Source organism: Raphanus sativus, chromosome 2 (assembly GCF_000801105.2).
Source record: "Raphanus sativus cultivar WK10039 chromosome 2, ASM80110v3, whole genome shotgun sequence".
NCBI classification, from domain to species: Eukaryota; Viridiplantae; Streptophyta; class Magnoliopsida; order Brassicales; family Brassicaceae; genus Raphanus; species Raphanus sativus.
The window spans coordinates 30,100,348-30,119,473 of NC_079512.1; the positions used below are offsets into that span (position 1 = coordinate 30,100,348).

General features: G+C 37.0%; 5 protein-coding genes and 1 long non-coding RNA gene across 8 annotated transcripts; 3 read left to right on the forward strand and 3 right to left on the reverse strand.

Moving 5' to 3' along the window:
- Positions 1–2,521: 2,521 nt before the first annotated feature.
- Positions 2,522–4,075, reverse strand: LOC108835097 (ras-related protein RABB1c). The gene is made up of 5 exons (XM_018608398.2): positions 3,876–4,075; positions 3,546–3,685; positions 3,360–3,442; positions 2,991–3,195; positions 2,522–2,891 (listed from the first exon to the last, which is right to left on the reverse strand). The coding sequence occupies exons 1-5, from the start codon at positions 3,919–3,921 to the stop codon at positions 2,730–2,732; spliced, it is 636 nt and encodes a 211-aa protein (XP_018463900.1). The 5' UTR covers positions 3,922–4,075; the 3' UTR covers positions 2,522–2,729.
- A 111-nt stretch (positions 4,076–4,186) lies between these two features.
- Positions 4,187–5,267, forward strand: LOC108835096 (uncharacterized). The gene is made up of 2 exons (XR_001946905.2): positions 4,187–4,538; positions 4,739–5,267. It is a non-coding gene; the product is annotated as an uncharacterized LOC108835096 (long non-coding RNA).
- A 593-nt stretch (positions 5,268–5,860) lies between these two features.
- Positions 5,861–7,744, forward strand: LOC108842948 (glucan endo-1,3-beta-glucosidase 5). Its single transcript, XM_018616008.2, has 2 exons — positions 5,861–6,335; positions 6,461–7,744. The coding sequence occupies exons 1-2, from the start codon at positions 6,019–6,021 to the stop codon at positions 7,578–7,580; spliced, it is 1,437 nt and encodes a 478-aa protein (XP_018471510.1). The 5' UTR covers positions 5,861–6,018; the 3' UTR covers positions 7,581–7,744.
- A 113-nt stretch (positions 7,745–7,857) lies between these two features.
- LOC108842949 (putative WEB family protein At4g17210) lies at positions 7,858–11,402 on the reverse strand. The gene is given in 7 exon segments (XM_018616009.2): positions 7,858–9,380; positions 9,703–9,934; positions 10,019–10,184; positions 10,270–10,333; positions 10,432–10,546; positions 10,818–10,962; positions 11,059–11,402. Coding segments are annotated over 7 exon segments (2,526 nt in total). The 5' UTR covers positions 11,340–11,402.
- Positions 11,403–12,960: 1,558 nt separating this feature from the next.
- LOC108820191 (uncharacterized) lies at positions 12,961–13,769 on the forward strand. The gene is made up of 2 exons (XM_018593169.2): positions 12,961–13,273; positions 13,362–13,769. Exons 1-2 carry the CDS (start codon positions 13,087–13,089, stop codon positions 13,643–13,645), a joined length of 471 nt encoding a protein of 156 aa, XP_018448671.1. The 5' UTR covers positions 12,961–13,086; the 3' UTR covers positions 13,646–13,769.
- A 22-nt stretch (positions 13,770–13,791) lies between these two features.
- On the reverse strand, positions 13,792–17,659 carry LOC108820179 (microtubule-associated protein 70-5). Of its 3 annotated transcripts, XM_018593163.2 has the most exons (12): positions 17,505–17,659; positions 17,342–17,427; positions 17,120–17,185; positions 16,824–16,994; positions 15,450–15,620; positions 15,212–15,367; positions 14,993–15,139; positions 14,844–14,915; positions 14,672–14,768; positions 14,337–14,587; positions 14,105–14,256; positions 13,792–14,020 (listed from the first exon to the last, which is right to left on the reverse strand). In XM_018593163.2, the coding sequence occupies exons 1-12, from the start codon at positions 17,563–17,565 to the stop codon at positions 13,999–14,001; spliced, it is 1,452 nt and encodes a 483-aa protein (XP_018448665.1). In that variant the 5' UTR covers positions 17,566–17,659; the 3' UTR covers positions 13,792–13,998. The 3 variants fall into 3 exon arrangements, with proteins under 3 accessions (XP_018448665.1, XP_056859013.1, XP_018448660.1); XM_057003033.1 differs by having other exon boundaries at positions 14,337–14,768; positions 14,993–15,135; positions 15,208–15,367; XM_018593158.2 differs by having other exon boundaries at positions 14,337–14,768; positions 17,505–17,658.
- Positions 17,660–19,126: the final 1,467 nt, after the last annotated feature.

Consider the following 19,126-nt stretch of genomic DNA (forward strand, 5'->3'; position numbering starts at 1 on the left):
GAGGAAATATCATAAAAGGTTGCTCACATATCACACGGTTCACACACATCAAAATGAAAAAGTGTAAATGTCACATCTGTAGTTACATACTACATATTTTCAAATTTCATCTGTGTATTCAAGTATGTGTAACTAAGTTTATTTTTCCTTGTTGGTAAATTATTCATTTACTCACTAATCTTTATCTAATTTTTTTAAAGTATATTTATCTAATCTTTTTTTTTTGAATGATCAGGAAAGTTCAGGCCTTGAAAGTTAATTTTTCCTAGGCCCTGAACCAGCTTTTGCTAATATCATTTCTAGCATAAAACACTCTTGTCATAGTGGATCAAATCCAAAAGCATAACATCACCAACACATGTGCTTAAACCAACTCAATTACCACAACCATGGTAATATTTATCTGATCTTGAAATTTACTCTTGATAATATAGATAAGCTTTGAACACATGGTTCGTGTGGCATAAAATGTTTATTAAGGTCTCTTGATTCTAGTTTGAAAAAGAAGATAAGTGCAAGGAAGGATTAGTTTCAGACTTTCAGTATTAAAATCAATCTTGTGGTAGCTGTTAACTCTGCATTTTCTTTTCTTCTCCTTGGATTTTCCTTCCTGTAAGATTTGTATTTTCCAACTAAGCACCAGTTCATTGACCCATACATTTTTTTTTTTAAAAAGAGCTAATAATATGTTCACTAAGATCTCTCCTGGTTGAGCTAGTAAACTAAATTTATTGTTTGAAATTGTCCATTTGGTCGGCCTAAATGTTGCATTCTTCTTTTATGTCTAAAATATATTGTTAGGACTTTGATGCAATAAGCACTTGTCAATATAGTGTATGTAATGCTTAATACGTGTGCCTTTGATGTTTTCTAGATCTTTTTTTCTAAGTCATATGAGTTTCAAATGTGATGTTCGAAATGACTTTTAAGACTCCAGGCCGACTGCAAATAGTATTGGGAATCTATCTATATATCCTTTTCTGGCTGACTCATTTGAAAGTGACAGTCTGCTCTTTATTCAGGTGACATAGATTGCGACTTTTGGCTATTTCTTCATCGAGGACAATGTTGTTGTTTTTATTCTCGTTTTTAATTCCCACCATTAGAAAATTTAATGGCAGGAATTGATCCTTGTCGTTTTGGCACCTTCACTTCTCTGGCTTGTGTTTTTCTTTTTATTCATAAGGCTTAGTGAGCGTGTGGTAAGGCGAAGATATATGCATGTTGTGACATTTATGGTTTGAATGGACACACGCTTCATTGTGACTCATTTTGTAAAGAAAACTCTACGGTACGCATTGTAGAAAAATGATGACCGTGACATTGTTATATTGTTTAAGTTGTCTTTTATTAAGGGAAAAATCTCATTGTCATTTTCACTGAAATCTTTTTTTCTTTTGGGTTAAGTAAACAAGGTCTGATACCTTTTCCTTTTTTTTGTCCGTTGAAATTTTCGAGCTTTATTATGGACCGATGGTGGAAAAAGTACCAAAGCGTATGGACTTGTTCACACGCGCGTCAGCAGCTTAGTGAGTCTTCTTTCCACGTAACTTAACCCTCCCCACTATTCTATTTCTCTTCCTATTTGTTACTATATACATAGTTTCAGACTTCCCTGTCTTGGAATTATGTTTTACTATAGTTATAAATGATGTAAATCGTGGGATGATGACTTGTTGTATTGGCTTAACAAATTTGATTCAGTTGGTTTGTTCGTATAGATAGGGCAAACCGCTAAACTAATCTAGTAATCTTCGTATAATATGTAGCGTCTTGTGAAACATATGGTATCTAAAGAGAGATTGTACAAAACGCCACAACCCACAACGATTTGGTTTTTGAGGGTTAGGAGTTAGGACAATGATCAAAGGGTATCATCATCTAGGCAGACTAGGATTAAGTTTTAAGTTGAACTTGTGAAACCTTAAGAAGTCAGAACCTTAACAGTTAAGCTTTTAGTTTGTCAAGATATTTTTTTCTGCTTTGTGTAATGTGATAACTGATAAGTGAACATCCAATAGATATACGAGAAAACGAATTCGTCTTTTACCAGAACCAAATATCTTTTCAACTAAAAAATTATTACAAGATATTTTCTCTCCCATGTCTTCTTCTTTATGTTTGAATCATTTTCAGAAAGGACAAGACATTGGTTTCCCATAAAATATCCAAGGAAGATATTTCTAGTCTTACATGTAGACAGAATAATGCAAAGATATTTGTAATTGTTTTTTTATCAGGAACCAATAAGATAGGTTTTCAGTATTCTGCAATGGGTAAAGCTGAACCGTTGTTTCCAAGTCGGTGAACCGTTGTTTCCAAGTCGGTAACATTTGACATTGACTTAATAAACACTTGGTGGATTTTAATATTTATCTTTATCATGTACACTTCCGCCTTCGACTTGACAAATGGAACCACAAATATAGTCAGTTACCCATTTACTCTGTAAACTAACCACATTACTGTATCGGTTGCAACGCGAGTGGACTACATGACTACCTCAAATCATATTCTTAGATACGTAAACACACATCTTTTTAGATAAATGAATAATCAGTTTCGAATTCCACCACAAACAACACTGTCACCAAATCGAACACCAAAACGATTTACAAGTTCTAATTGAAAAGCGTGCGTAGATATTTTTTTTTTTTTGGCTTACGCCATAAGTGATGATTTTCTTTTTTTACATGATGAGGAGGATATAGACACTGTTCACTATCTTATTAGCTGCAGCAACCTCCTCCTTGCGACGTGGATCCGTCTCTTCCACCTGATGGTCCTGGGATTCCTCCATATCCAACTTTTATTCCATATGACTCATTCGACACATCAAACACACCATCTTGAATCTTTTTGTATATTGTTGCCGCTGTCTTAATGAATGCCTATCAATGATTCAAAAAAACACACACATAAAAAATCATGGTTTAGCATTTCTACTGGCGCCGCCTGAACCTAATTCTGGTACTCTTATCATGGTTTACCTCTTCGACATTCTGAGCAGTCTTGGCAGAGGCTTCCATGAAGATAAGACCGTGCTCCTTTGCAAACTGCTCACCTTCCTCAGTGGTGACAGCCCTTCTGTGGGAAAGATCACACTTATTCCCAATGAGCATAATGGTCATGTTAGCATTTGCATGCTGCCTTGCATCCTCTAACCAGCTAGCTAGATGGTTAAACGTCTCCCTCCTGCACAAAAAACGGAGTAACAAACTATTGTGAGTTGTCTGCACCCGCAACAGTTGCACAATCCTTCAAATATCAAACAAATACAGCTTTTAAGTCATTATGTCAAGATCATCCTCAACAAACAAGATTGTTTTTCAATTCTTGATAACAAAAACAAAAGGCACCTAGTGATGTCGTAGACAAGCAAAGCCCCAGCAGCACCTCTATAGTAAGACCTTGTAATAGACCTAAATGACTCTTGACCAGCCTACAGGAAAATATAAAATGAAAAGGAACAAATCAAACACCATATGATAATTTAATGACAAAAGAGATAAATATTTTAAAAGGAGGAGGAGGAAGAGAGAGACGGTATCCCAGATCTGGAGTTTGAGGGGCTTGTTGTCAATGGTGATCATCCTAGCCCCAAACTCAACACCGATGGTGAGATCATGCACCGGCTGAAACCTCTTGTCTGTGAACTGTAGCAGAAGGCATGATTTCCCTACTCCTGCATCATCATCATCATCCACCAATCAACAATCAACAATCAATCCCTAAAAAACGGTTGTTCATCTCTCAATTCCTAATGAACTAGATAGATCCAGATCAATCATTTTTAGCAACGAAACACATACATGTATTGTACATAATATATTAGGATCATAATGATCAGATTCATCTCAGATGGAGGAGCTTACCAGTATCGCCGATGATGATATACTTGAAGAGATAAGCGTAAGACATTTCGAAGTTGAAGAAAATCGAATTTGTGCAGTTTCAGACAAGATTCTCTCTGTTTTTTTTTTGTTGCTATAAATGATGAGGGAGGCGGTTAATTTCCAGCAAATCCCAACGAAGCAATCAACCTGTTTTTGTCAAAGTTTTCTTTTCTAGCGTTTCCTTATTAAATAATTGCACTACGTGGCATTTATTTATATAAACAACGTGCACTGTCCAGATCACAGGGATAATGATCATAATATATTAGGATCATAATGATCAGATTCATTGGAGGAATAAACTTTTTTTTTTTTGAAGAAATCCTCAACTTCCAGGTACACAGATAATACATTTTTTTTGTCAAAATCAGATAATACATTTTTTATACGTAAATGTACGTAAAATAAGAAACCTACACGCTTCCTAGACCAATCACGACACAAAATACAATTGTAAAGTAAACTAAGAGCACATTATAAATAAACAAAAGACATAAGATAAAAATGAGAGAAGATAACAACGAAATTCGGAGAGGCATCGTCAAAAAAAAAAAATAACAGAGAGCGAGAGAAAAAAAAAGCGTCGTCGTCGTTCTTTTATCTTCTCCGGCCGCGGCCTCGCGCCGTTGGTTATGGGAGAAGGTAGATTCCTTTTAGTACTTGTTTCAATCTTCTTTCTTAGGCTAGATGAGTATAGATCTGGGAAAAGCTTCAGTTTTTCGGACTGAAGCAGAGAGATTCGATTCCGCACTCCACATACTCAATCTTGTTAGATCTATGGATTGTGGTGGTTAGTTTATGGTTACCGGCTGTAGTGAGTTTTACCTTGTCTAGTATTGCAGGTTTGGTCTTTTGTGGTGTGGAGACGCATAGAATGGCGCGTGGTGAACCCTCATAGAGTCCGATGGCGAGTCTTAATTGGATCTAGAGGGAGTCTTTTGATCGAAGATGCGTAGATGGCGCATGATGAAACTTTCAGAATCCAATGGCCAGTTTTTTGTTGGAGCTGGAAGAATAAATGGAGATGAAACGCTTTAAAGGCGTGTGGTGAGCAGAAGTGAGAAAAAGCGAGAAGAGAAGGCTTCAGTGGAGCAGAAGAGAGAAGAAGGTGAAGTCTACAGCAACGGTTGTCCTAAAGCTAACGAGCTGGTGTCGATTCTTCAGGACTGGGTTTGAATCTCATTTAGTGTAGTTAGGAACTTTGCTTATGTCAGTTTTGGCTCTGGGGTTGATTATATTACAACTGCCGGCTTGTGTATCATGTCTTAGGTTCTACTTCTTTTGTTTGGAGTTGTAAACTCCATTGCCATGGGTCTGTAATGTTGTGTTCCTCATAAATTAAATCATCAGATGACAAAAAAAACAACGAAATCCATACATCAAACCAACACTATTTTTGGCTCCATAAATTCCTATTTTAATTCAAATTCTACCTCATATTTAATATAAATTTTCAAATTTATTTTTAAAACGACTGTTTTCATAATTCTATAAATTCATGATACAAATAAATTAATATTATTAAATCATTTATAAAAGATTAATAATTATTTATTTTTTCTGTTTCATAATACTTGATGTTATGACTTAATTCACAAATATTAAAAATTATAATTTTGTAGAAAAACATTTTAAAGATATAATTTTAAAATTAGTTAACCAATTATATAAAAGACCGTAAGATTTAATTGGATGAATAGTTTCTAATAGAATTAAAATTAACTTTAAAATCTTAAAACTTATGTAAACTGAAATAAAATAGTCCTTATAAAACATCATTTATATTGATCATAAATAATAATCACTAAATTATAAATTTAAATGTTAAAATATTTTTTAAAAAATTTATATAATTTTTAGTATATAAATTAAAAATCAAAATAAAATATTTAGAAAATGCAAATTGTAGTTGAAGTATTTTATAGAAGTTCACTGAAAAGTATCTGCCTGTATTGCAGCTCATTGGCAACTTTCTGGCGTTTCGGTGCTTTGTGATTGCACTGCGTGATGTTTACTTGAATAAAGCATATTCAACTTCAGGAGAGGAACAAAAAGCTGTTGAAAATTTTATAATTTTCTCAGTCGGCACTGAGAGAGAGAGAGAGAGAGAGAGAGAGAGAAGATGGGAAGCGGTGTAGCTCTCTTTACCCTCTCCCTCCTCCTCGCGACGCATCACACTCACTCCGCAATCGGCGTGAACTGGGGAACGATGTCGTTCCACAAGATGAAACCTTCCACAGTGGTGGATCTCCTCAAAGCAAACAAAATAACAAAAGTAAAGCTCTTCGACACAAACCCAGATGCACTCCGAGCTCTAATGGGAACCGGAATCCAAGTCATGATCAGCATTCCCAACGACCTCCTCTCCACTTTCAACCCCGATCTCTTCGTCCAGCAGAACCTCTCTCGTTTCATGGGCAAAGGCGGCGCTGACATCAGGTAAAAGTATGCGTCTTTCTTTATGCTCTCTTAAGCTATATCACCCCCACTTAGCAAAGTATGCGTCTTTCTTCAAAGTATGCGTCTTTATACTCTCTTAGCTATATCAAAGTTTCAATCTTTAGGTACGTTGCAGTGGGGAACGAGCCGTTCTTGACGAGTTACGGCGGTGCGTATCAGAACTATGTCGTCCCAGCTATGGTTAACCTCCAGCAGTCTTTGGTTAAAGCGAATCTAGCTAGCTATGTGAAGCTGGTTGTTCCTTGTAATGCAGATGCGTATGAGTCTAACGTCCCTTCCCAAGGGACGTTTAGGCCTGAGCTGACGCAGATCATGACTCAGCTGGTTTCGTTTCTCAGCTCCAACGGCTCTCCTTTCGTTGTCAATATCTACCCTTTCCTTAGTCTCTATCAGAACTCTGACTTCCCGCAAGACTTTGCGTTTTTCGAAGGGAGTAGTCATCCTGTTCTCGATGGTCCTAACGTTTATTACAATGCGTTTGATGGGAACTTCGACACTCTTGTCTCTGCTCTCGCCAAGATCGGGTATGGTCAGATGCCTATCGTTATTGGTGAGATAGGTTGGCCTACTGATGGAGCAGTGGGTGCTAACCTCACTGCGGCAAGGGTTTTTAACCAAGGGCTTGTTAACCATTTGCTGAGTAACAAGGGGACGCCGCTCAGGCCTGGCTCGCCTCCTGAGGATGTGTATCTTTTCGGTTTGCTCGACGAAGGAGCTAAAAGCACACTCCCTGGTAACTTCGAGAGGCACTGGGGGATCTTCTCTTTCGATGGGCAGGCTAAGTATCGTCTCAACTTAGGACTAGGCAACAGAGGGGGGCTCAAGAACGCGGAGAATGTTCAGTACCTTCCTTCCAGGTGGTGTGTGGCTCACCCGGCGAAGGACATGACTCAAGTTACAGACCACTTGACGCTTGCTTGCAGTGAAGCAGATTGCACGACGCTCAACGACGGGGGATCGTGCAGCCAGCTTGGGGAGAAGGATAATATCTCGTATGTTTTCAATAGTTACTATCAGCTGCAGATGCAAAACGAAAAGAGCTGCGACTTTGATGGACTTGGTATGGTTACTTTCCTAGATCCTTCAGTTGGGGATTGTAGATTTCTTGTTGGCGTTACAGATAGAGACTTGTCGTCTAGTGCTGAGCTTATGGCAAGGTGGGATATCTACCACATTTGCATTGGTCTCGTGGTCTGGGCTCTCACACGTTGTTACATTTTATGAGCGGTATACTAGATAAAGGATGGAGATCTTACATATATATATATATATATAGAGAGAGAGAGGTTCATATTCACTTTATTGTATTTTGGAGTCACTTTCTTGAGCATGTAAGCTGAAAAGCAGAACCAGTTTTTATCTATGTAGCATCATTTTCTTGGGGTTTATATTAGAAGGCTAGTGGTAATGTCTCTTCTCTCTTTGGTCTCCACAACAACTATTGTATCTTTGTTGTCAATGTAGTAGTGTCTACCTAAACATCATTCAATATCATCATCTACTACAATTCTTCTGGTTTCCATTTTCTAAGCTCAGCATCTACTATGCAGTGTGCTTCCTCTGCAATCTCTGCGCTTCTCAACGCGGTATCAGTCGCTTCCTTTACCTCTTCCATCTCCTTCATCTTCTCCTCCAACAAGCTCTCCCCTTCTACTCTGCTCTCATTGATCTCGTCCAGCTTAGCATCAACCGTTTTCGCCTTGTACTGCACCATTCTCTCAGACTCTTCGTGCTTCCCTGTCAATTCCTCGTGCTCTTTTTGTGATATTCTGATCTTCTTATCAGGATCATCATGCGTCAAACTCTCCTTCTTATCAGTAAGTACTGTCTCTACGGTTTTCGCTTCCTCCACCGCTCTTCTAACTACCTCCAGCTGCTTGACTGCTTCACCCATCACGCTATGTGTTGCTGCTGCTTCTCTCCTTAGCTCATCCACGTGCAGCCTCGTCTCTTCCGCTTCTTGTCTTGTTCTCTCTGCTTCACGCATGGTTTCTTCAACCTTGAGACTCTCTTCTACCCATTCTCCTTCTTCAACTTCTTGTCTCTCCTTACCCTTCAGATCTCTGTTCTCTCTCTGCACTCCGTCTAACTCCACCGTGAGTGATCCCACCAAGCTTTTGTATGACCTCTCTTCATCACAAATACCTTGCATCCCACTCTTGGCCTCTTTGAGTTCACGAGCAATCTTGATCTCTTGCTGTAAACTCTCGTTTTCAGCAGATATCTCCTTAAGCTCATCGATATCTTTCCTCAGTTCAGGGTCACAGTCTTGCCTCAGATCGTCCAGCCTCTTCTCAGCCTCTCGTTTCATCTCCGCGTAAGTCTCTCTCGCATCAATGTTCTTCTCCTTTATCTTTGCCTCTTCCTCTTTCTTCTTATCAGCGTCAGATTTAAACATCTCAGCAGCGTCACGCATCTCTGCTATCTCTTCCAACATGCCATTGATCTTTTGGGAGTTAACCACCGATGAGCACTCTGCTTCCTCTGCCCTTTGAAGCTCAGCTAACCTTTCTTCCACGGAGATGCTGAACTCTTGTTCTATTTCCGCAAGCTTCTCCTTAGCCATGAATAGCTCTGCGGTGGCCAAAATGTAACTCTCTCTTACGCTCTCTGTTTCTTGGTTTTGAAACTCGAGTTTCTCTAACCGTTGGCTCATCGTGTGTTTGGTCAGGATGGCACGTTTTCTGGATTGTTTGGTGGTTTCTAGTTTAGCCATCAGATCAGAGGCCTTGTGCTGAGCAGAGTCGAGATCAGAGAGAGCTCGTGCTTTGGCTTTGACAGAGCTATCAAGACAGAGATGGACTCTATCCATTTCACTGCTCCGAGGAGGAGTCTCCATACCCATCAACGGAGTCTCCATTTCACTGCTTTTACGTAAAAGCAGCAGAGAAAGAGAAAGAGAGAGATTGATGTTGATCGTCTGGATGATGTTTAGTCTTCCAGAAACCAAATAATGGACCAGAGGGTCGCCATGTTTTGCGTTCATGTCTTTGGTTTACTCTTAAGGCCTTCCTTTAATCCATTCTTTCTATTTGTAGATATCATATCCTTTTTCTAAAATAAGAAACAAAGTACTAAGAAATCAGATACCATTTTCTTCAGATGAATATGCTAAAAAGTAACTTCAACTATGATGTATAAGCATTTGGTCCCTGGTTGATCTTGCTGCAGTTGTATAAGCGAAGGCAAGTGGAGTTGATCTCATAGTACTTAACTTCATATTGCTTAATAAAAGATGAACTGATTGTATTTCTAAACCATAAAACATACGAAGTAGCCAGCAACAACAACAACATATCTAAACAATGCGAATAAAAAAAAAGTTAGGAAAGTTATGTGTGCCTGCGCCTTTTAACACTGTCCTCTGAGAATGTCTCCCATCTGCTATGATCCAAAGAACTCAAATCATCAAGCTCTGATATTGCCAGAAGGTACCGAGTCAGCAATACAAGCTCGTCATCCTTGTCTCGATTCACATGAGCTTTCCTGAACGGCCTGATTTTAAGACCGTTTTGAGGGTTCATCACGAAGTTCCTTCGCAGATCATCGAACATGATAGTGTTTTGGGAGTTGTAGAACTGCAATATATAACAAACAAGAAATCATATCCATGAGAAGAGAATAAAGATAAATAACAAGACAAGTAAAGTTGGTGGTAATACCTCAGGCAAAAGTGCCCAAATTAAGCCTAGTGGCTTGCAATCAAAGATTCCACGAGAGTCTGACTGAACTGTGATCATGGCTAGATGGTCGAGAAGGGCTGTTATCTTGTAGTTGGGATTGTTCAGCACACCAAGCTCTCCCATCTTTAACTCAACCCACTTCATGCTACAGAAACCCAAAAAAAAAAACGGGTAATCAAACATTGAAAGAAGAAAGGTATAGATAATTTCAAAAGAAAAGAAGGAATCACCTAGTGGCAGACCATATGATGATATCATATTCTGCATAAGCAGCAGTAAGAAACTCATGAAGATCTGCATTAATAGATAATCCAGCCACTCGTCAGGGGACAATGCTCTGTAAACCCATGAATGAGATAGATAAATAAAAATGAATAATAGAGACTACTTACAAGGACGCATAAGCTGCAACGGGTTCTCAGCAGTTGAACGGTGATCAAACAAAGTGTAGTCAATATCCAGAACAAGCAGTTTCTTGCCTTTGCGACATGGATTAACAAGCTTAATCTGCAATTCACACAACGCAAGAAGAAGGCTTTTGAGAAAAAATAACACAAAGCAGTACTCTTACAATGAACGAAAAAAAAAACTTAAAACCACTAACATTCACGAGCTAATAGTAATTCTTTATTCAACAAAACCCATAACTAAAGATTTTAACAGCCAAATCCAAGAACATGAACACATAAACCTCATCATATTCACGGTCACATAGACCGATAACACACTCAAATGTATTAAAGTTCAAAACTTTGAATGCACAGAACTCAGAACAGACCTTGTACTGATCGACTCTCCTCCTCAGCTTCTGCTTATTAAGCTCTTTGTCCTTAATATCCACCACTTCGTCCTTCCCAAGCTCAAAGTCATCAACAACGTCATCCGATGTTACTTGATCTACTATTATATCATCCTCCGTAGTACTGTAAACAAAAATCCACACTTTCAATCCATTAAGTTCTAATCAATTCTAAATTAGGGTTAAGAAACGGCATAAAGAGAGAGAGAGAGAGAAGGACCCGATCATGGTCATCTTGAGAGAGGGCTTGAGAGGGATCTGCGAGAGCAGAAGAGAGTCGTCGGAGAGCTTGTTTCCGACTTTGGGGTAGAGAAGCTTCTGGCGCTTGGGCAAGACGTTGGTGAGAAAGCAGATGCGACGTTTCAGCTCAGCAACTGAGTCGTCCGCGCAGATTCGAAGTGTGTACTCCTTTCCGCTCCATTTTACTATTAGAGTCAGCTCCTCCTCCATCGCGCTCACTGCAGCATCCGGCGTCGGAGATGATGATGATGAAGAAGCCATCTACGCAACCAAAATCTCGACAAAGAAACTTTTGGATCCGACAACAATAGGAGGAATGTTAAGTTTTACAATTAAACTCCAACAAAGTAGGGTTTCTTTTGTCAATATCTAAAGTTTGGGACTTATTTACGAAAATTAGTATTTTATATCCTTTTTTGTCAATAAGATACTTTCATATTAAAACCCAAATGTATTTTAGCCCAAACTTAGCCCAAACTCCAACAATTATTTTTTATTTATGAAAATTAATAATCAACCTTATTTACTTTTAACTTTTACAAGACTTTCATAAAACTGTGATTTTTTAAAAATTAGAGTTTTTTTAAAAAAAAACTATTATGTAATTAAAAGTGTGATTCTATTTTTATAAAAAATATATTTTTCTAAAAACAGTTGTTTTGGTTATAAATATAAACATTTAAAAGTTAAAATATTATTTTAAAAATAAAAAGTATAACTCTATAATAGAAGAATATCATTTTTATATCTATACTTAGAAGAAAAATAATAATCTTTATTTTAGAAAAAAAAAGATGAAACAATTTTTTTAATTATATTTACTAAGAAGTGAAAATAACAATGAATTGGAGATGTTATTATAAATGGTAACAATACTGCTATCGTAACTATATTATTATTTGCAAAATAAAATCTAATACTAATTCTTACACTAAATATTAAATTATTATACAGCGAGACTATAAATTTTTCATTCTTACACTAAAATTATTACTATTCTTAAATAAATAATTAAAGTTGTCATTATACAATTTAACCATAAATCTATTATAATAATAAAATTAATATTATCTATTTTTCTTTCATAAAATGGAAAACTATGAAATAATAAGCTAAGTTTATGCTTATATTTATACATCAACAAAATATTAAATTTAAATTTTCAAAATAAGATAATATTTTACTGACAAAAAAAAGAAGATAATATCTTAAAAGAAAAAGAAGTAGGTAAATATATATAGTTACTTTAAAAGTTCATTTGTAAATTAAAGTTTCTTTAAAAAAACTATTATGTAATTAAAAGTGTGATAATATTTTAAAAGAAAAAAAATTAGGTAAATATATATAGTTACTTTAAATGTTCATTTGTAAAACAGGTTCTTATCAAAAAGTTATGTTTAAATGAGAAAATTGATTATCTTGTTTCTAGTTATAATGGTGCATATTCAGTTAAAAGATTTTAATTATATAATCTTGATACATCATCAAAGACACATCATTCAGATAAACATTTTGTACTTTTCATTGAAGATATAACTGATAACCAACCCACACAAAACCCCTCCTAATTCCTAAAAGGGCAGAAAAGAAAATGATAATGTCTTTGTTCAAAAGCTACAAATGTCTGGAAGAAAAGAAAAACAGTTGGGGCAGGTTTGACCATCCCTCCAAACTTAAAAGGAGAAACGTTGCATAAACATGTTGATCAAACATTGATCAAACATATTAATAAGAAAATCTAGGAAGAAACAAAAGTTAGACAAGAAATAAAGAGATATATTAAAAAGTCAGCCACATTGACCAGAGAAGATAAAAAAGTCCAATGAAGGAAGATGCTTCTGCCTTTCTAATTTATACATAAAAAGTTAACCCAAGGGCAACATATCCTTTAAATTTTAATACAAACCAATCCATCATCTTTTGTGTGTGTGTATATATACACATGCTAGCTTGTTCCATTTACGCATCCTTCAATCCTAGTTGTTTACATATTATACACTTTTGAAAAATGGAGATGAGGTTCTTGTTCAGCAGCTTGACTTTGGTGTTCATGTTTGCTTTGGGTGAAGCAATTGGTGATGAAATGAGATGGAGCAGAAAGGAGATGGTGGAGATGGCTGGCTACGGCGAACACAAACTCTCCTCCGTTCTTGTGACCGCCTCTCTGCTCTCTTCTTCCTCCTCACCTATTCCTGGTACGTATTGTAAACAAGTAGCAATGTGTAAATTAGTCCATGTCATGGAGTTAGTCTCTTCTCACTTCTTATATACACCATCATGTAGGTGCTACGGTTGGCATCAAGTGCCACACTGGCTTTAGGAAGAGATCCAAATGGATCAAAGATGTCACAAATGAGTTGGGGCATTTCACCATTGATCTTCCTTCTCACCTCCATGCAATTCCTGACCTAGACAAGGCTTGTTCCATCAAACTCTTCTCTGTTCCTAAACCATATCAATGCTCTCCCACCAAGAGTCACAGAGGCATTAAACTCGTTTCCTCATCCAATGGTTTGCGCGTTTACACAGCAGGCAACATCGCCTTACATAGAGCTCCATGTAAATAAATATTTTAAACTGACATTGCTAGGAAGATCAGTCCTGTATTTTTCATATTTTCTATATGGTTCCTTCTCACTTATTGAGAGAAAGAGAACTAGTCTGTATATATATATAATGTTTACTTCATGATCAGATCCTTGCTTGTGTTGAGAAGACTCTGATTGACTTTTAGGTTCTCATGAGTTAATTGTAAAAACATAATTTACAATCCAATCGAGATAACACACACACACACATAAATCTTCTTTAAATGAAGCTTCAGTTTCACTTTCTTATACTATGTACACGTAAGTTAAGACCATATTCTTTTGATATCTTCATTCCCAGAAGCTTCTTCTTCCTCTATTGGACATGATATTCAACGTGAATTGTGTACACGGCTGCACAACATAACACACATAAATAGCAACTTTTGTCATTGAAGCTTAAACTGTTTGTATGTTCTCAAAAAGACAGATACAAACCTTCTCGGTAAGTTTGCCTTTCTGCATCGTTTTGACTCTTCATTCAACGTTGCCAGTGCGTTTTCTTTTTCTCTCGCCGCTGCTTCCCTCTTTGCCTTCTTTGTCTCCACTTCAATTGCTTTCGTTAGAGCATCCACCTTCTTCAACAACATCTGTGTACAGATACATATTAACTTGGAATTAATCAAGGTTTCATATTGTCAAAGAGATGAAACAAGAAGAAGAAGTTCACCTTGATTTCTTCATTCTTGGTATTTATAGTACCCTCTTTACTCTCACAAATCTTTCTGAGAGAAATTACTTCCTTCTGAAGCCTGTCATACAAAAACCCTGAAACCACATCTCCAGAATCAACGTTTCCATCCTCCTCAGCTTTCCCTTCATGCTGCTGATCAACTGATCCGTTTGATGTAAGCTTTGAGTTCTCTTTTCCATCTCTTTCTTCACCTCTGTTGATCGGCTGATCTAGAGCATGGATTCTTCCTGTAAGTGAGCCTCGTGGTTGAGAAATAGATCTTTTCTTTGATCCACCACCACCACCACTAGTCAAGAATCCTAAAATCTTGCCTGACTTTTCAGCCTTTGCAGTTGTTGGAGAGACAGAAAACATGTTTGAACCCTTCAAGCCATCTTCTATGGTTTTCAGCCTCAGCTTCAACCTCTCCTGTATTAGATTACTCAGAAGCATTAGAAACTACAATTGCTTGCAACAAAAGGTTTAACAAAAATGCTCATTCACCTTTAGCTGTGTTTCAGCCTTAGCTGTTCTCTCTGAAACCGCCAGTTTATCTTTCAGTTTCTGCATTTCTCCCTGCACACATACAGACACAAATTTCAACATAACAACACTCAGTTTCTCATATAAGCAAGTGAAAAGCAGTTAAGTACATGGAGAAGCCTTCTCTCTTCAAGCCATTGCTTGACAGGCATTACTCTATCATTCTCATCTTTCCACTCGTTAGCAACCGCAAGAGCCACTCTACTTGCTGATACTTTTACTCTGGCTAGCTCTCTCTCCAATGTTCTCTTCTCTTCCTGTTTGGAAAAAATATGTCAGTTCACACATGTGAGTCTGTGAATACAAGAACTTAACAGGAGGACACTTGCATTGAGCTGAGAGATTTGGCGGCGATAGTCTCTAACTGCATTTGCAGCTGTTCCTCCTGCCAAGATAGCTTCCTCCAGTTCTATAATGGTTTGAGAGAGCTTCTCAATCTCCAACACTTTCTGGCGGTTTATTTTCTCAAGAAACCTGTACTCTTCCTGCAAAGTTTTCTTTTGATTTTGTAGCCACAGGTTTTATATGTTTCTCTTGATGCTAGATTTGTATTACAAGAACGTTTACCTGGCAGATCTCAATCTGTCGTCGAAGTTCAAAGTTGTGGTTCTGAACCTCCTCAACAATCAAAGCACGTTCAAGTGCACTTTTCAAGATTCTCTCTGCTTCAAGAAGCGCTGATTCTTTTGATTTTGTCAGCCTTTCCAACGCTTTCTTGTCCTCTTGAAGAGCAGAGATCTGTAAATCACACAAGAAGCTGCAGTCAAAGACTATAGGTGTCAAATGGGCGGGTTGTCCATTGGTCGTCCACGTCCATATTTAAATGGACTTAATATGGACACACCCATTTTTTCCATGGGTTATGAATGGATAAAATATGGATGACCATTTAAAAAATGGTCTTTATGGGTTTTGGGTTTTATGGACATGGATTGTCCAATGGACAAAAAATTGAGTTTTCCCATCAAAACCGATAAATCGGATTTTTTTGCCAAACCGAGAAATCGGATTTTTTGCCAAAACCGGGAAATCGAATTTTCTCCGTCAAAATCGTAAAATCACAAAAACCGTAAAATCGGATTTTTCCGCCGAAACTGAGAAATCGGATTTTTCCGCCAAAATCGGGAAATCGAGTTTTCCCGCCAAAATCGGGAAATTGAGTTTTCCCGCCAAAATCGGGAAATTGAGTTTTCTGCTAAAACCGTAAAATCGCCAAAACCGTAAAATCGGGTTTTCCTCCAAAATCGGGAAATCGAGTTTTCCCGCTAAAACCGGTAGATCGAGTTTTTCCGCTAAAACCGTAAAATCGTCAAAACCGTAAAATCGGGTTTTCTTCCAAAACTGAGAAATCGGGGTTTCTAGCTAAAACAGGGAAATCGAGTTTTCCCGCCAAAACCGTAAAATCGAGTTTTTCCGCCAAAACCGTAAAATCGAGTTTTCCCGCCAAAACCGTAAAATCGAGTTTTCCCACCAAAACCGTAAAATCAAGTTTTTCCGATAAAACCGTAAAATCGAGTTTTCCCGCTAAAACCGATAGATCGAGTTTTCCCGGCAAAACCACGAAATCGAATTTTCTCGCCAAAACTGAAAAATTTATCCTATGTTATGGTATTTCGAACTTATATATTATTGTACTTGTGTATTTATTAATGAATTTTAATATTAATTACTTGTATTTGTATTTATAAGTTTTTAGATTGAAATTAAAAAAATTCATAAATGGTCACTAATGGATTCCATGGCAGCCCATATAAATATGGGTTCTGATGGACATGGTCTTTAATGGACTGATCCTTAATGGACATGGTCACTCTCTGTCCACAAACTATAAATGGACAAACGGATATGGGCTAATGGACATGGGCTTTCCCATTTGACAGCTCTATCAAAGACCTGATGCTTGCTTATAATCACAGGTTGAAATAGATATTAGTCAAAGACCTGATGCTTGTGTAACTTGATCTGAGCTTCAAGAGGAGCTATAACAGATTCGAGAGGCAGCGAGTCATCTTCCTGTTGGTGAGTGTAAACCCTCCTCAGTGCTTCCTCTGCGGCGTCCTGTGCTGCTAATGCATCTTCCTTCTCTTCCTCTAGCTTCTTCATCTCTACCTCCTGCTCTTACAACACAATCATGTCACAATCTTAACTTATTCTTCTTGGCATTCTGTGAGTCCAATTCTATATGTTTTGACATGAGTTTCACCAAAAAGATGATAAGTCTTTGATTGTAAACGCACCTTTTGTTCAACAAGATTCTTAGAGACTCCAAGTCTCTCCTCTAACTTCCTCACGTTTTCTCTAAGCTGAACACACAACAAAGTAGCATCAGCAGAACTCCAGAAGCTCGTTATAAACATTGATCAAGAAAACTTGTAGGTAAGACAGAGTGGAACAGATCATCACAAACATATATAGGTGATTATACAAATGTCAAATGATCATGTTTAATCTTAACATACCTTCTCAAATGCTCTGTTCTTGAGATCTTCATTTGTTCTCAAAGCCTCAGTTTCAGCCTTAGCAGCCAAAAGCTCCTTGTCCTTTTCTGCAAAAGATAAATGATTCAACATTAAGCAACTACTCTGAAGGATTGATAATGAATAAGAAAACTCAAAGAAGAACCTCTAAGCTGGTTTTGGAGAGAAGATGTGTTAGATGCAAAAGGGTTTTCTCCTGCTGTCATTTTTACTCTCAAAGGCTCTCCTCCTCTGTTGAAGTATAGGTTTGAGTTCTTGTTGAAGCAGTTAAAGAATGATACAGAACAGAAATGGAGGCGTTTAATATATATACACACACGCTTTTAAGAGAGAGAAAGAGGGAGACCATTCCTTAAAGGAATTGACGTTTAAAGAAAGAGAGTTAAACTTACTTACTTTTGTTTTCCCCATTCTCAAGCAACCGTCGCCATTTCAAGCCATTGACAGTAACACAACATTGACAGTAACCAACCCTTCCCTCTTCTTCTTTCTCTTTCACTACCCATTTCATTTCATATTCATCCTCCTCATTATCTTCCCTTTAGTTTTCAATTCTAAAATGCTTTGAAGCTGTTGACTTCTTCTCTTTCATTTGACTCCTTGAGTTTTCAATTATTACTTTTATTTGACTCCTTCAGTTACATAGAGTTTTCACTATGCATTACACTAATCCTCAGGTAAATGAATGGTTATCAGTTAATGTCCTTTAGATTTGCTCCATCATCATAGTTACCGGCTAGCCCATATGTTTCATGTCCCAAAGTTAAGGCAAGATGATTTTATTTTATTTTATTTAAAGGGACACGGTTTGACAATAAAATAAAAAATGAAAATATGGTTCTGCCTCAAATGGAAATTATATATGTGTAAAGCAAGAGAAGCAGAGAATAATCCAAAAGGAGTTGGAAGAAGAGGCAGCATATTGACAGATATAAAGACACTAATCATGAGGATAAAGATAATTCAAATGATTGGAGTATTTCATTAGGTGAAAACCCTTTCTTTCTCTCTTTTTTATTTATAAACTAAAAATCATATTCTCTTGTAATCCTCTTATCTTGAATGTAGGTAACAACAGATAACAATTATGGTAGTTTTGAATGAAAAAAAAAAGTATATATTATCCAAGAGAGTTTGTAGTTTATTATTCAAACGATTGGAGTATTTCATTAGGTGAAAACCCTTTCTTTCTCTCTCTGTTTTTATAAACTAAAAATCATATTCTCTTGTAATCCTCTTATCTTTTATTAGTTTTTGATAAGGCTCTATGAATGTAGGTAACAACAGATAACAATTATGATTGTTTTGAATGAAAACCATATATTATAATTCCAAGTGAGTTTGTAGTTTGATTGCAAGAAAGAGTGAGAAAGGCTGAAACTTGGAAGACTGACAGCAATAGGGTGAAAAGGTGTTGCCTCAGCAATTCATAGCTTAACCGCAAAACATTGCACAAACCAAGGTTTCCTTGTATTAGTGGAAGTCACTCAATATCTCTCTTTGAATAAATAAATACAAAATGTATTTTCAAATAACTACAACTGCTCTCTTCTTTGCTTCCAGGACTTATGGTTTTGTTATTGAACTTATTGGATGATTCAATGATAAGAGCATTAGACAAACAACACTTAGCAAAGAATTATATACTTGTTATTATTATATGGAGAAAATTAAAGGCAGCTTAAACCTTATAAAAGTAAAAGAATAAATGTGAGGTGATGACCTGTACCTTTGGTTTTGTGGGTTGGTGAAATCCTTTTGAGGCTT

Bases quoted from the DNA above. Each gene is read 5' to 3' on its own strand.
- LOC108835097 (XM_018608398.2), bottom strand. From the start codon at position 3,921: ATGTCTTACGCTTATCTCTTCAAGTATATCATCATCGGCGATACTG. The intron at 3,686-3,875 runs GTAAGCTCCTCC...ATGATGATGCAG, and splicing joins TATCATCATCGGCGATACTG to GAGTAGGGAAATCATGCCTT. The intron at 3,196-3,359 runs GTGCCTTTTGTT...TTTTTTGTGCAG, and splicing joins CTTGTCTACGACATCACTAG to GAGGGAGACGTTTAACCATC.
- LOC108842948 (XM_018616008.2), top strand. From the start codon at position 6,019: ATGGGAAGCGGTGTAGCTCTCTTTACCCTCTCCCTCCTCCTCGCGACG. The intron at 6,336-6,460 runs GTAAAAGTATGC...TTCAATCTTTAG, and splicing joins AAAGGCGGCGCTGACATCAG to GTACGTTGCAGTGGGGAACG.
- LOC108820191 (XM_018593169.2), top strand. From the start codon at position 13,087: ATGGAGATGAGGTTCTTGTTCAGCAGCTTGACTTTGGTGTTCATGTTT. The intron at 13,274-13,361 runs GTACGTATTGTA...ACCATCATGTAG, and splicing joins TTCCTCCTCACCTATTCCTG to GTGCTACGGTTGGCATCAAG.
- LOC108820179 (XM_057003033.1), bottom strand. From the start codon at position 17,565: ATGACAGCAGGAGAAAACCCTTTTGCATCTAACACATCTTCTCTCCAA. The intron at 15,621-16,823 runs GTCTTTGACTAA...TGTGATTTACAG, and splicing joins TCAAGTTACACAAGCATCAG to ATCTCTGCTCTTCAAGAGGA. The intron at 14,257-14,336 runs GTGAACTTCTTC...ATCTGTACACAG, and splicing joins CCAAGAATGAAGAAATCAAG to ATGTTGTTGAAGAAGGTGGA.